The 14342-nt window shown below is 31.4% G+C and overlaps 1 protein-coding gene across 6 annotated transcripts in view; it reads left to right on the plus strand.

Annotated features, from left to right (window-relative positions):
- LOC141536693 (kinesin-like protein KIF13A) overlaps nt 1-14342 on the plus strand; it is a 48274-nt gene that overhangs the window by 23816 nt on the left and 10116 nt on the right. For 5 of the 6 annotated variants that reach the window (XM_074257391.1, XM_074257393.1, XM_074257395.1 and 2 more), the window contains 8 exons: nt 6298-6461; nt 7599-7867; nt 8969-9808; nt 10349-10598; nt 10686-10828; nt 11046-11393; nt 11919-12908; nt 13299-14190. In XM_074257391.1, the coding sequence (XP_074113492.1) occupies nt 6298-6461; nt 7599-7867; nt 8969-9808; nt 10349-10598; nt 10686-10828; nt 11046-11393; nt 11919-12908; nt 13299-14190 (3896 nt within the window). The remainder of the gene's footprint in view (nt 1-6297; nt 6462-7598; nt 7868-8968; nt 9809-10348; nt 10599-10685; nt 10829-11045; nt 11394-11918; nt 12909-13298; nt 14191-14342) is intronic. The other variant, XM_074257394.1, reaches the window with a different exon arrangement.

Consider the following 14342-nt stretch of genomic DNA (forward strand, 5'->3'; position numbering starts at 1 on the left):
GAGAATAATGTAAATAACATATTTTAAATTCTTAAATTTGGAAAAAAAAATTCATTTCAAGAGAAGAAATTTTTCTATCGAGGAATTTTTTTCAGTGTCCAATTTTTATCATTTGAATTTTTTCCAAAAAACTAGAAACTTTTCTCCACTATTTGATTATTAAGAAGAAAGAAATAAAAAGTTTTTAACCAATAAAAAAAGTCTAGAATCTCGAATATTTAATACAATAACAAAAAAGTTGTGAATGTGTGTAAGAGGAAGCGATAACTCTCATTACCATTTAATGCTTGGCACGATTTAGTTTCCGCGTTTATCAGAGTACGAGTGGAAGTTTGGTTGCACCGAGTGTCTCATGGGCATCACCGATGTACTCATCAACAACCCGGAATTATAAAACAAAAATAGAAGAGAGCTTAACAAAAAATCGATAGATGCTCAGGGGAAAGTTTCTATTTTTTCCGGGGTTAATTGGAAAATGGAAACAAATATATGTAATTCAACGGGTTAATTGAATTTAAAACAGTGGAGGTTACCGGTAATTAGAACCCAATTCCCAGTTTATTAAATATAATCGTTAATTAGTAATCGGATCCTTTGAATGATCACTCGTTCCCGAATCGAGGGTACTCGTGTCGAGTACTGATTGCTGCTGCTGATTCTGCAGTCAGTCCTTATCATTTGGGATTTGGTACTGTGAGAATAATGGATGGCTAAATGCTGCCGGGGGTGTCATGATTCGTGATAAATAACATTCAATTACTCTTTGATAACGGATGTTAAATAAATTTCTTTATGTTTATTTTATCCGCGTCTGCGATTGAATCGTTTTTATTTTCATCTATCTGTTTTTTTTTTTTGCTGTAAAAAAGCGGTGGTTTTATTTCGATATTTCACTTGAAATAAGCTTCATGTTTTTGAATTCCACTTCAATGAATCCTCATTTAAATATGGAAATAATACTCTTTCATTTTTTTTTTTTTTTTTTTCCAAGTTATATTTGCCAAATGTGTGAATTAGTTCTTTCATTTTGAAAGAAAGGTATTAATATTCCACAATAATATTGAAGTGAATAACATATTCAAAGTAAAAAATAAAAACGGTACAATTGTGGAATTAAATCGATTTTGTTGATGAAAAATTTCTATACACTGGAAAAAAAAAGTAATTTTTTAAAGGGAACTCTACAAAAGACCTTCAAATTGTACATAAAAAAAAAAATTTTTTTCAAAAACTAACAATAATTATTAATTAGTAAAAAAGTCGGAATTAAAGATTTAAAATATGATTATATTGACCTACATTTGATGGCTTAATTAAAATAATTGATAAACTTGAAAGTTTTTCTGGGGAGAAAAAAAAAAAAAAAGTTTTAACGAGTTTAATATTTTCTATTGTGACAATTTTATTCATGATTTATAATTAATGGTATTTACATTTTTTTTTATTTATGAATTTTTTTCCAATTTGAATTATTTTAAAATTTAATTTATTATTTTATTATTGTATCTTTGACATGATAATTTTCTCGATAACTTCATTTAGAATATCGAAAGTAAGATGCAATAACAGGTGAGCTTGGATGTTGTAATGAAAAATAGTCTTCTGAGCACTAATCCGATTAAATAATAGTGCGTAATAAAGTGAAAGGTTTAGCGATAACCTGTTTTAAAAGGCGTTTAAGCGTAAACAGGTTTTTAAAAGATGATTTATTGAAAACAAAAGCTCTTCGGTGAAGTTTCAGCACTTGCATATTGTACATTGTACTCGGCAGAAGACAATATCACGCGACATGTAAAAACAAGTGACAAAAGTGCCGGGTAATTATGTGCAATGATTACAATAGGGAATAAACAAGTGGAGATAATGATAACAGTAATAATGGATTTGTAACTCAGTGGATGTATACACAACATCGACAAAGTACACAAACTTCTGACTCCTTTTGTTGATAAAATGTGTTAAGGTAATAACTCTATCTTGGTAGTTCCTTTACTTCACGAAACCTATTTCTAATTTCATTTTATACACAAGAGTTAATGACAAACTTAAGGGCTGAACTTTTAAGTGCTAATGGACAAGTGACTTTGACTGTGCTTTGAGGATAAAAAAATGAAGCCGAACTTGAGGATAGAAGAAAGTAATAAGGCGAAGAAATAAAAAGCTTAAGAAATATATATATATATATATATATATATATATATATATATATATATTTACAGAGAAAAAAAGTTTTAAAGAGTATATTAAGAAGTACAGCTACGCTAATTAGCAAACAATTGCCCAGGGTAATTAAAGTACCGCGGTTGTTGGTTTATTATACTGTTTTAATGTGGGATTTTAATTGTTGGTCTTTATATCGTAAAGGAGAATGGATTCTTTGGTTGCTGAATAAAATGATAGACAAAATCACATGATTTGTCTACAAAAAAAAAAAAAAAAAAAAATTCATAGGTATCTAACTACCCGTAAAATGCCATTCTGATTTAACCATACTGAAAAAAAATTAACTTGAGTCAAGAGAAAAATTCTTAAATCAAAAAAATAATTTTGAAGAGTCTCATTGTCTTAAAAAAAGACAAAAAATTCTTGAATCAAAAAAAATTTATTTAAACCAAGAAAGTTTTCTTAGTGAAAAAATTTTTTTACTCAAATTAAGAAGATGATGTTAAGATATGTCCTGATAATATTTGATAAGTATATTTCAAGCCTAATATGGTCATCTATACACAAAATATTAATTTTTTAAAGGTGAGCTTGCAGAATAAGCTCTAATTTCCAATCTTTCCAATCTACTTAAATTTCTACTGCTCTTTAACTTTTTTTAAACTTATAATTGTCCCAATACTTATCGAACACAATCTTTAGTTAATTTAAAAATCTAAAATGTTAACTAATTCATTATAAGTTTATAAATTTCCATTTTTTTATTTCAACGAAAAGAACCTTTCAAAAGTTCAATAATATTGGGGAAAAATATCCATTAAAATTTTTTAATGGTTAGTTACTGGTTTAATCTGGTAGTTAAACAGTTTTAATGATCTTTAAAAAAAAAAAAAAAAAAAAAAACGACCTTGCTATTGTTGAAATTATCAGGATAATGAAAACCATGATAATAATGATAATTTTAATGACAACGAGTATAATGGTATTAAGTCTAAACCAGGCGAGACATTTAGGGTTGATTCCACCCTCTGACGATCAATTAACAGCCCTAGCATCGCAACCCTGACGACCAAATAATCTTGGTCACAAACCCAGCACGCAAAGTTGTGTACAAGCTTGCGTGACGAAAGCTCGACCTTCCTGACTATCATCAGCTATATTCGTCCACTGGTCACCACAATATTACTTTGTTATTATTAATTTGTAGCTTTTATATATAGAGACTGACACGTCGAGTCTGAGACGCAATAATGAGACGTAAAAAAATTCGATAATTTATTCAATGAGTCCAGACTCTTAATTCTCTGCTAATAGGAAAATAGAATAACTTTAAATAAAATCTAGAACTTTCTTCGGATTCTTTTCTCAAAGAATCCCATTAGCAAATTGATGCTCAAGTTTAAAATATAGAGTTGCGATATAAAACAAAAGAAATGCTTTTATTTTGCTTTCATTGGTATTCTTTCATGCTTTGTTTCTTTTTTCTTTTGTGTATTTTAAAGCACCGCTAAGTGACTATGAGTTAAACGTGGGAAATTACCGGCTTTTTTAGCTTCAAATGGATAATAAGTGATGAATAATTGTCTATCGAAAAAACTTTTTCAACTCAATATCAATTTATATCAAATTAATATGGAGTTTTATTCAGTTTTACTGATTTAAAAAAAAATAATATTGGAGCTTTTATTTTTTATAAAAAAAGTGGGAATTTTTGTTTACAATGTCGGAGTTGTAAAAAAAAAAACATTCTAGAATTTATATTAAATCAATGAATAAGTTTTTCAGATTTATTTTTTTTTTTGAAAAATAATAATTTTAGAGCTTTAATATTTGATAAAAAATTGCAATTTTGACCAGGCTATTAACGTCGTCATATGCTTTCACAATTATTAAATCTCTATGAAAAAAAAATTCCAGAATTTCTATTTAGTAAATTTTAAGTTTTTCTTATTTTTACTTATTTTGAAGGAAAAATAATAATAGTTATACAATTTTGATGTTTGATAATAAGTTAAAATTTGTATTGATTAAATCGTAAGCCATCAAAATTATGTAAAATTTCTACGGAAATAAAAATTTCAAAATTTAGATTTAATAAAAATCTAATTTTTCCTAATTTCACTATTTTAAAGAAAAAATACATTTTATTTGCATAAAAACTAAAAATTTTAATCGACCAAATCATCAAACTCGTAATAAACCAGTAAGATTTTGAATCTATGTAGAAAAAAAAATTTATTCTCGCCTTACAAAAATCAAGAGATTTTTTAAACCAAAATTGCCTCTATTTATTTTCTGCTACACTTGTAGAATAACATATAAATATTATTCTACAGAAATAAATTTAAATATTATTTATAAACATAAATATCATGGAAAACATCAGTTTCAACACTTATAAAATTTATTTGAATTTCTATCAAATGAACGGCTAATTCAACTCAGTTTTATCAACTTGGAAAAAATAACTTTGTAGCTCGAATATTTAAATTAATCACACTTTGGCCATATAAATAACTAATAACTGATAGCGCTCTTTATCATCGCTGATTTACGACGTCAACATTGAATTAATTTACTTGAGTAAGCATGTGTCATTCAATGATTATGCAAGTGCAGACTGCACTACTAGAGACTCGGAGGCCGAGGCTAAATGGTGTCAGCTATTTGAATAAATTCAAAACGAACAAACCAACAAAAACCCAGAGGTAGATACCATTGCCGAGAAAGAAAACTCAAAAGCTTTACTTCCCCTTTCATTTGCAATTGTTCTCCATTAAACAGAAACCGACTGAATAAAAGCTTAGAAAAGTTTTCGTTGTATCTAAGTTGTGTGGGTGCCTTTTCAGTGGAATACTTTTCAGAATGGAATTGATGAAAAACGCATAGCAGTTGGAAACGTTTATTGTTCTGATGAGCTCTACTTTTAACAATGACGTCACAAATACATTAAACTGGTGAATAGTCTGCATCAATATCAACATCACTGTTTTATAACACACAAGACATTTCGATTGGTCTGATATCGCTGTTTTATTGCCGGAAATAATGATTGAAACAACAAAGTGAAAAACACTGAAACGCTTCAAAATTCAGAGTAAAATATCACTTCAGTGCTTTAATTTCTGCATCCCATCAAAATAAATGGAACACGTGTCCGACGACGTGAACTTGGATTTTATTCGACAGTTACTGCTCCATTTGCAGCAAACGAGTTTTTGATTGTCAGCGAGCCGCGACTATTCGAGAGACATTAAAGTCCAAATAAACGAAAAAGACAAAGAACGGATAGGAGCTAAAAGACTCAACCGGCAGTTATAGTCCAGAGAAAGGATATTATATTGTATCAAGTCTAGTCATCTCTTTGTCTACAGATGATCTAGTTCCATGAAACAAGAACACTTAAAATTGTTATCTATTTTTAACCGCTAAATTCTGCTCACGATAGCTCCATCAATTGCATTTAGTGGTTTAAAAATTTACGACCATTTGTGATTAGTAGAAAAAAGTTTGGAAATCCTACAAGAATCTTAAAATGTTTATTTCTTCATTGAAGAATAATTACATGATTTAAAAAAATCTTTAAAAAAGCGCCAAAAATAGGTAGATTTTAAGCACTTTAAACTTGAAACTAACCAAAAGTTCCAGTAATGGCCTTAGGGTCAACATCTGTCTGGATTTCTTCAATAAATCATGTCTAGAAAGTTCGTATCTTCTTAATAAAAGTTAAAATAAAATTTTAATTTGTTACTTTTAATTTTATTAATGAATAACTTGTTAATTATAAACTAGCCGTTGAAATGATGATTTGATTTGTGAATACTTTAATCAAGAATAAATAGAACCTGTAAAACTCTGAAGGGCTATTAGAACTGCGAGCTTAAAGTTAGAGAGAAGAAAACTTGTAACTACGCTTTGAAACAATCTCAATCTTGTTCCAGATAGAAGTAGTCTGAGTTATCCAATTAAATTACTTTCCATGGCCTTGGTTCTATCGAGATAATGCTCCTGTCAATACCGATTACCTTTTCGTTCTTCTTTTTAATGCATTATTTTATATATTAATGCTCCATTTAACATTTGCCCTTTGCTTCCTCTTCTACTTCAATATAATGATTTTTTATTTTCTTTCAGAAACAAGCCCAAGACGTTTGCTTTCGACCATTGCTTCTTTTCGCTGGATCCCGGCGGGGAAAATTTCGCGAGCCAAAACGTCGTATTCGATGCTCTTGGACGTGATATTTTGGACAATGCATTCCAGGGTTACAATGCCTGCATTTTTGCTTATGGACAAACCGGTAAGTTATTCATTACTCTACTCCACTCACTTTGCTTTTTTTTTTTTTTTTTTTTTATGTGCATCGGAAAATCTAAAAAGTTCGGTAGTGCTCCGTATTGCCGCTCACTTTTTATATTATTGTAATATAACTTCGCCCCAATTCGGCTTTTTGTATATTCTCCTCAATTGAACAATCTGGAAACAGTACAAGGGGAACAATGAGACAAAAGAAAATACTCGATACTTTTGTTGTCTTATTTTGTATTACTGAAACTTTAAATGTCGCAATTGTCCTATACAGACTTAAATATAAATATAAACATCATATATAAAATGAAGAAATATAAATAAAAGTATATAATTGTAGAGTTGACTAATATTAATGTGAAAAGAAGATATTTATAAATATCTTCTTTTCATATTTTAGTTTAATGATGTATCGACGTTAAAAGGTCATATTTCATTGTTATAAAAATAAGATTACAGTTATAGAGCTTCTTGAAAGCATTAGAATAGTCAAGAAGCTCTGATAAAATTAACTTTGGTGTTGGAAATAAAAGTTTGGTTAATTTAAATAAGGATGATTTAAGCACGCATTTTTTTTTACACATTAACAGAAAAAAAATGAGTCATTTTTTTATGATAAATTGAGTTGCTGAAAGTTTTAAACAATTTTATTTATTAGCTGAAGAAATAAAAATTTTTTTTTGATTCAGAAAAAAAGAATTTACAAATTTTCAGTCAAAAATTATTTTTTTTCACATCAAAAAAAATTTTTATCAACAAAAAAGTTACCTAAGATAAATTTTTATTTCTTCAGCTAACAAATAAAATTGTTTACGTTTCAGCAAATTAATTTTTTATTACACAATTGTTTATTTTTTTCAAAAAAAAATTTTTTTTCATTGTGTAATGCATATAGTTAATTAAATAGTTAAAAAACCAAAATTTTTTTATGTAAAACATGTTTTTTTTTAATATTTTCCAATGTAACTTTTTAAAAATTCCCGCTCTTTTGACGGAAGTGACGTAATTACAAATTCAATCTACAGTGGCGCCATCTGTTGGGATGTAAAAAAATCACAATTGTTGAATATAGTCGATAAGAAAATAAAGAATGTAAATTGTAAAGTCATAACTTATAATTTCATTTTAGGTTCTGGGAAGTCTTACACGATGATGGGCAGTGGCGACAACAAAGGTATAATCCCGCGACTATGTGACAACCTCTTTGACATGATTGCGAAGCAACAAAGCTCGGAATTAACTTACAAGGTCGAGGTCTCGTATATGGAAATTTATAATGAAAAGGTACACGATCTCCTGGATCCAAAGCCCAATAAGCAATCCCTCAAAGTCAGGGAGCACAATGTTTTAGGACCTTACGTTGATGGATTGAGTCAACTCGCTGTCACTTCCTACCAGGTTGCCGCATTATTTATGTCTGTTTAGATAAATCGATAAAATGTAATAATGGTAAAATGTTATTGCAACTAGATTTTATTGACGTCTGATTGATAAGTTTAATTTGATGGTGAGATTGATAATTTAGCTATAGTACAATGAAGCTATTTTGCGACTTGTTATTAGTAGACATTAAATTTAATCAAGGAGTCTCGGAGAGAAAGAGATTATTTTAAAAAGGTTGTATAATTATAAGGACTCTTACTAATCGGGGGTGGAATAATAGACGCTGTTAAATCTTATTTTATCTTTATTACGTTTATTTATGTGCACTATTTTATAGTAGATTTTAACTTGCTTTACTGAGTTTTTTTTTTTTTTTTTTTTTTTAAACATTTAAGTTTTATTTCAAGACATTTTTAATTAATTTTAATTTGTATATTTTTGTTAAATGAAATTTTTTTTTAAACCGAAACTTTACCGCCTGTAAAGTACATTCAAACAAAAGTAAACATCCGATGTTTGTTTACTTATTTTATATTAACAAAAACAGCCTTGAGCTTTTTTTAATTTTCACGTCAAAATATTCCGTCATTTTTAGTTAATTTATGACATTGAAATTAACAGACACTTGAAAATTATTTTATTTTCTTTTAAAAATGAGCTAGGTTTAAAAACTAAATTTTTAAAAATTACATTTATAATTTTTTTAGAGCTTCTAAAGATTCAATTTTTTAAGTAAATTTTTTTTTTTACAATTTATTAAAAAAATTCTAAAAATTATCAGATGTCTCTAAATTTTTGCATCATGTTAATGTTTATACACTGAAAAAAAATTATCTTGAATAATAATCAAGATAAAAAATTTTTAAATCAAGTAAAATTTATTCAAATCAAAAAAATTTCTTAGTTTAAGAATTTTTCTACTCAAATTAAAGAAGATGAAGTTCTTCAAAATTATTTATTTGATTTAAATTAATTTTTTTTTTCTGTATAAAGTCTTAAAAACAAAATTTTCAACATTTTACCAATAATACATAAAGTTGTGTCTAGTATATTAGATAAAATATTTATAAATACATAAATCATAAATTTGATATTTATTGAACTATATATTTGCAGGATATCGACAACTTAATGACAGAGGGAAATAAATCTCGGACAGTGGCTGCTACAAATATGAATTCCGAGAGCTCACGTTCGCATGCTGTGTTTTCAGTAATTCTCACGCAAACATTGACCGACATGCGGAGTGGAGTAAGCGGTGAGAAAGTGTCACGTATGAGTTTGGTCGATTTAGCTGGAAGCGAGAGAGCCGTTAAAACTGGAGCCGTAGGTGATAGACTGAAAGAAGGGAGCAACATCAACAAATCGTTAACGACGTTGGGTCTAGTCATCTCAAAGCTAGCAGATCAAAATTCCGGAGGTAAAAATCGTGATAAATTTGTGCCGTACCGTGACTCGGTTCTAACATGGCTGCTGAAGGATAATTTGGGCGGTAATAGTAAAACCGTAATGGTTGCCACAATTTCACCCGCGGCGGATAATTATGAGGAAACATTATCAACGCTGCGGTACGCCGATCGCGCAAAGAGAATAGTTAATCACGCGGTTGTTAATGAGGACCCCAATGCAAGAATAATTCGAGAGCTTCGCCAGGAGGTTGAGGCGCTCAAGGAGATGTTGTTACACGCGACTGGTCAAGGGCTGGCTGTTGGTCAGAGACGCACTGATATTACTGAAAAAATATCCGAATCTGAGCGACTCATGAAGGAAATGTCCGTCACGTGGGAGGAGAAATTAGTCAAGACTGAACGATTGCAGCACGAGCGACAGCACGCGCTCGAGAAGATGGGGATCAGTGTTCAGGCCTCGGGGATTCAAGTCGAGAAGAATAAATTTTATTTAGTTAATTTAAACGATGATCCCAGTCTCAATGAGCTTTTAGTTTATTATTTAAAGGTTAGTACTTTTTTTCTCACTGAAATTTTTTATTTATTGCAAAACTACTTTTTTTTTTTTTAACATTTTTAATTAAAAATTTATATGCACTTAAAAAAAAATGATATGGAAAAAATAATTAGCAGATTCTACAATTTTTTTATTTTTCTTTAATAATAAACTAGCTCTAAAAAATTATTTTTAAAAAATTGCATTTATAATTTTTTTTTTTACTTTCTAAAGCTGGAATTTTTTTTAATTAATTTTGTTGGCTATAATTTATTTGTTGAAAAATTTTTATAAATTAATCCATGAAAAAATCTTCAGAATAAATGATTAAAAAATAGCTTTTTAAATGCATACATCCCCTTAATTCTATTATTCAAACATGAGTCCGAGGTAAAAACTGTAAATGATTAAAAGCGGATTCGTAGCATCTGTGATTACTTATTTAGCATAATCTATCTTTGAAATCAGTGACTATCAATAATTAAATCAGGAATACAATAGCACCGTTTCGGTTTAAATCTTAACTGATCGATCGGTTTATTTATATTTCAGGAAAGGACTCTGGTCGGCGGTAGATCTGCGACGACCGAGCAGGATATTCAGTTACACGGACTGGGTATTTTGCCAGAGCACTGTGTAATAACAATTGAGGACTCGGCTCTCTACATGACACCTCTAAACGGAGCCAGGTGTTTTGTTAACGGCAGTCAAGTCGTTGAAAAAACTCCATTATTGCACGGCGATAGAATAGTGTGGGGTAATCACCATTTCTTCCGAGTAAATTGCCCCCGCAGCGCTACCGGTAAAATATTTTTTAAAAATATTTATCTGTTCTATAAAAATTGAAGGTATAGGGAATAAATTTTCTGAATGTTGTCATTTACTGCAGCTATCAGCAGTGAACCCCAGACCCCGGCTCAAAATATCGACTACAACTTTGCGAAAGAGGAACTGATGTTAAATGAACTCTCAAATGACCCTATCCAGCAGGCTATTGCACGCCTGGAGAGGCAGCATGAAGAAGATAAACAGGTAACTTTATATCAAGTAAAGCGAAGCCAACTCAAGTCTAGTGAAGTTGACTGAAATCAAATCAAATGAAATTTTTTCTATTTAGCCGTGACTCAAGCGCTTTATAACTTTGAATTTACACTCAATTTTTTCTCTATCATCATCTTTGATCTTATGTTTACGTTATCTTGTTCTATATATCTTACTAATATTAATATTGGTGGTTTTTTTTGCTCAGGTCGCTCTCGAGAAGCAGCGTCTGGAGTATGAACGGCAATTTCAGCAGCTGCGCAACATATTATCCCCGTCTACTCCCTACTCTCCTTATGTACCTTATGACCCACTGCGCGGAAGTCACAGTGGTAAATTGCCAGCCTGTACACCAACAACCCAAATGAGAGTTGAAAAGTGGGCCCAAGAGCGAGATGAAATGTTCAAGCGCAGTCTTGGACAATTGAAAACAGATATACTCAAAGCGAATTCATTAGTTCAAGAAGCCAATTTCCTGGCTGAGGAAATGGATAAGCAAACCAAGTTCAGTGTTACCTTACAGATACCTCCGTATAATTTAAGTCCTAACCGAAAGGTAATCAATCTGTTTATTTATTTATTTAATTGTTTGTTTTTGGTTTTGAATTTTTATGAGGATTTAGTACCCGTAGAAAAAATTTTTTAAGTTTATTTATTTATTGCAAAAAAATGCCGATCAGCAATATACATTTATGGTAACAATAATATATTTTAAGTAGGTTTGAATTTAACATAAAAGAGCAATATAAATATAGATATAAATTTATCAAAAGATATTACTTGTAAAAATTAAAAAAAAATTTTTTTTTATTATTATTATTATTATTTTTTTTTTTTTTAATAAAAAAAATATTTTATTCCGTAAAAATTAAATCAAATATTTTTTTTTTAAGTTTTAAATTCTAGAAATAATTTTTTTTCATTAAAAACTTTATATACCCTATTACAAAAGTTTGAATTCAATTTTTGGGTACTAAATATCTCATTTTATTTTTATTTTAAAAAATTGTTTTGTCTTTATTATTTGTTTGTGTTGTTTTTTATTCGTTTTTCGTTTTTTCACCACACTCTGGATATTTAGAGTGTATTCTTTCAGCGAGGAGCATTTGTCAGTGAACCGGCAATCCTGGTAAAGCGTGCAAATATGGGTAGCCAAGTATGGACAATGGAGAAACTGGAGAACAAACTAATCGACATGCGGGACATGTACGAAGAGAAGAAATACAACAACAATAGTTTGCCGCGATTACCCGCAGTTAAAGACGAAGTACCCGGGAAAACCCAGGACCCGTTTTACGAGTCACAAGAGAACCACAATCTAATTGGAGTGGCTAATATATTTCTGGAGGTTCTGTTCCACGACGTGAGACTGGACTATCACACGCCGATAATCAGCCAACAGGGAGAAGTCGCTGGCCGGCTCCAGGTTGAAATAAGTCGCGTGAGTGGACAATTTCCGCAGGACAGAATATGTGAGGCTGCTTCCGAAACTTCTGGCTCGGATTCGGGCTCCTCTGAGCACGAGGACGACACGGGAACCAGCCAGATAACTTGTCGCGTTACGATAAAGCAAGCCAGTGGATTACCGCTCTCGCTGAGTCACTTTGTCTTCTGCCAGTACACATTCTGGGGGCACCCTGAGCCGATCGTGGTGCCGCCGGTGGTCAACAGCGACTTGCCGGTCAGCAATATCAACACTGCGAACAACAACAGCACAAATCAACGGGACTCGCTGACCTTTCAATTCAATCACACAAAAGACTTGACTGTTCCTGTCACAGAAGAATTCATGGAACACTGTTCTGAAGGCGCGCTCAGCATCGAAGTCTGGGGGCACAGAAGCGCTGGTTTTTCGCGTAGTAAACCCGGATGGGAAGTTGAACAGCAGCTGGCTAAAGCAAGATCCCTCGCTGACCGCTGGTCGGAACTGACGAGGAAGATTCAATTGTGGGTCGAAATTCAAGAGCTCAATGAACAAGGAGAATATTCTCCGGTTGAAGTTGTTATTAAACCTGACGCTATGACTGGGGGAGTTTATCAGTTAAGACAAGGACAGCAGCGTAGGATACAGGTAAAAATTTTTTTTTTTAATTCCTGTTTTTATCTGTGTTTTAAAACTCTTGTTTTTTTTTTTTTTTTTTTTTTTTTTTAAATGAAAAATATAAAATTTATCTTATTAAATTTTTTTTTTTTTTTTTTTTTATTTTATTTGCTACGACAAATTTATTAATATGAGTGGAAAAATGATTTTTTTGATTAAATTTGAAAGTTAAAAAATGGATAAATATCTTGTTTTTCATTGAAAATTATTAGAAATTAATTTGTTAACTACCATACTATTTTTTTTTAATAAATTAAAAAAATGTTTGTTAGAAATTAAAAAAAAATTATCAATTTCGAGATTTGATCTACAACCAAGTATTTTCCATCAAATAATATCTAATTATTAAAAACTTTATAGGTGCGAGTGAAACCCGTTCAAAATTCCGGCACTTTGCCAATAATCTGTCAATCAGTGCTGGACATCGCAGTGGGTAGTGTATCAGTCCGCAACCGTTACCAAAACCCACTAGACAGTTATCAGGACGAAGATTTGAATGTCTTGAGAGAAAAATGGAGCGACGCTTTAATGAGGCGACGGCAGTACCTAGACCAGCACATTCAGAAGCTGATAAACAAGAAAAACAAAACGGAGCAAGACGTGGAGCGCGAGCAGAGTTTAGTTGATCAGTGGGTGAGTCTGACTGAAGAAAGGAACGCCGTGTTAGTCCCGGCCGCGGGTTCTGGGATTCCCGGAGCACCCGCCGACTGGAATCCCCCGCCTGGTATGGAGCCACACATTCCCGTACTATTTCTTGATCTCAACGCCGACGATTTGTCGACACACCAATCTGGAGAGGAAGTATCCATTACCGGATTGAATTCCATTATTTCTAAGGAGCATGGCAATAAATTTTTTACCCTCCCGATAATTCGGCACTTGGAGAAAGACGTCTGTGCTATAGCTGCCTGGGACTCTAGTATACACGACGACCTGCATTTAAATCGCGCTACTGATACCAACGAGCGGGTGTTTTTAATCCTCAAGACAACCGTCCGCTTATCGCATCCCGCGCAGATGGATCTCGTACTGAGAAAAAGACTTGCGCTCAATATCTACAAAAAACAGAGCCTTGCTGATAAATTGTTCAAGAGAATTGTTCGTACTGATGGTCTCACCCAGACTGGAGTCACTTATGAAGTCGTTTCTAATATACCAAAGGCTAGTGAAGAGCTCGAGGATCGCGAAAGCTTGGCCCAGATCGCTGCCAGTGGAGAAGACAGTGGCTTGTGTGATGGCGAAACTTACATAGGTAATTTTATCTTATCTTTATTATTTTTCTCTTGGTAATAAATAATGGAATTATTTAATATTGAGCAAAAAGATAATTCAAATACCGGAATGATTTTTTTTATGGTTTTAAATTAGCATTATAATTTATATCACATCTTTGAAATAAAAAAT

This window comes from Cotesia typhae, unplaced genomic scaffold (assembly GCF_013202065.1).
Source record: "Cotesia typhae breed Kobodo isofemale line unplaced genomic scaffold, CoteBio_Ctyphae scaffold_152, whole genome shotgun sequence".
NCBI lineage: Eukaryota > Metazoa > Arthropoda > Insecta > Hymenoptera > Braconidae > Cotesia > Cotesia typhae.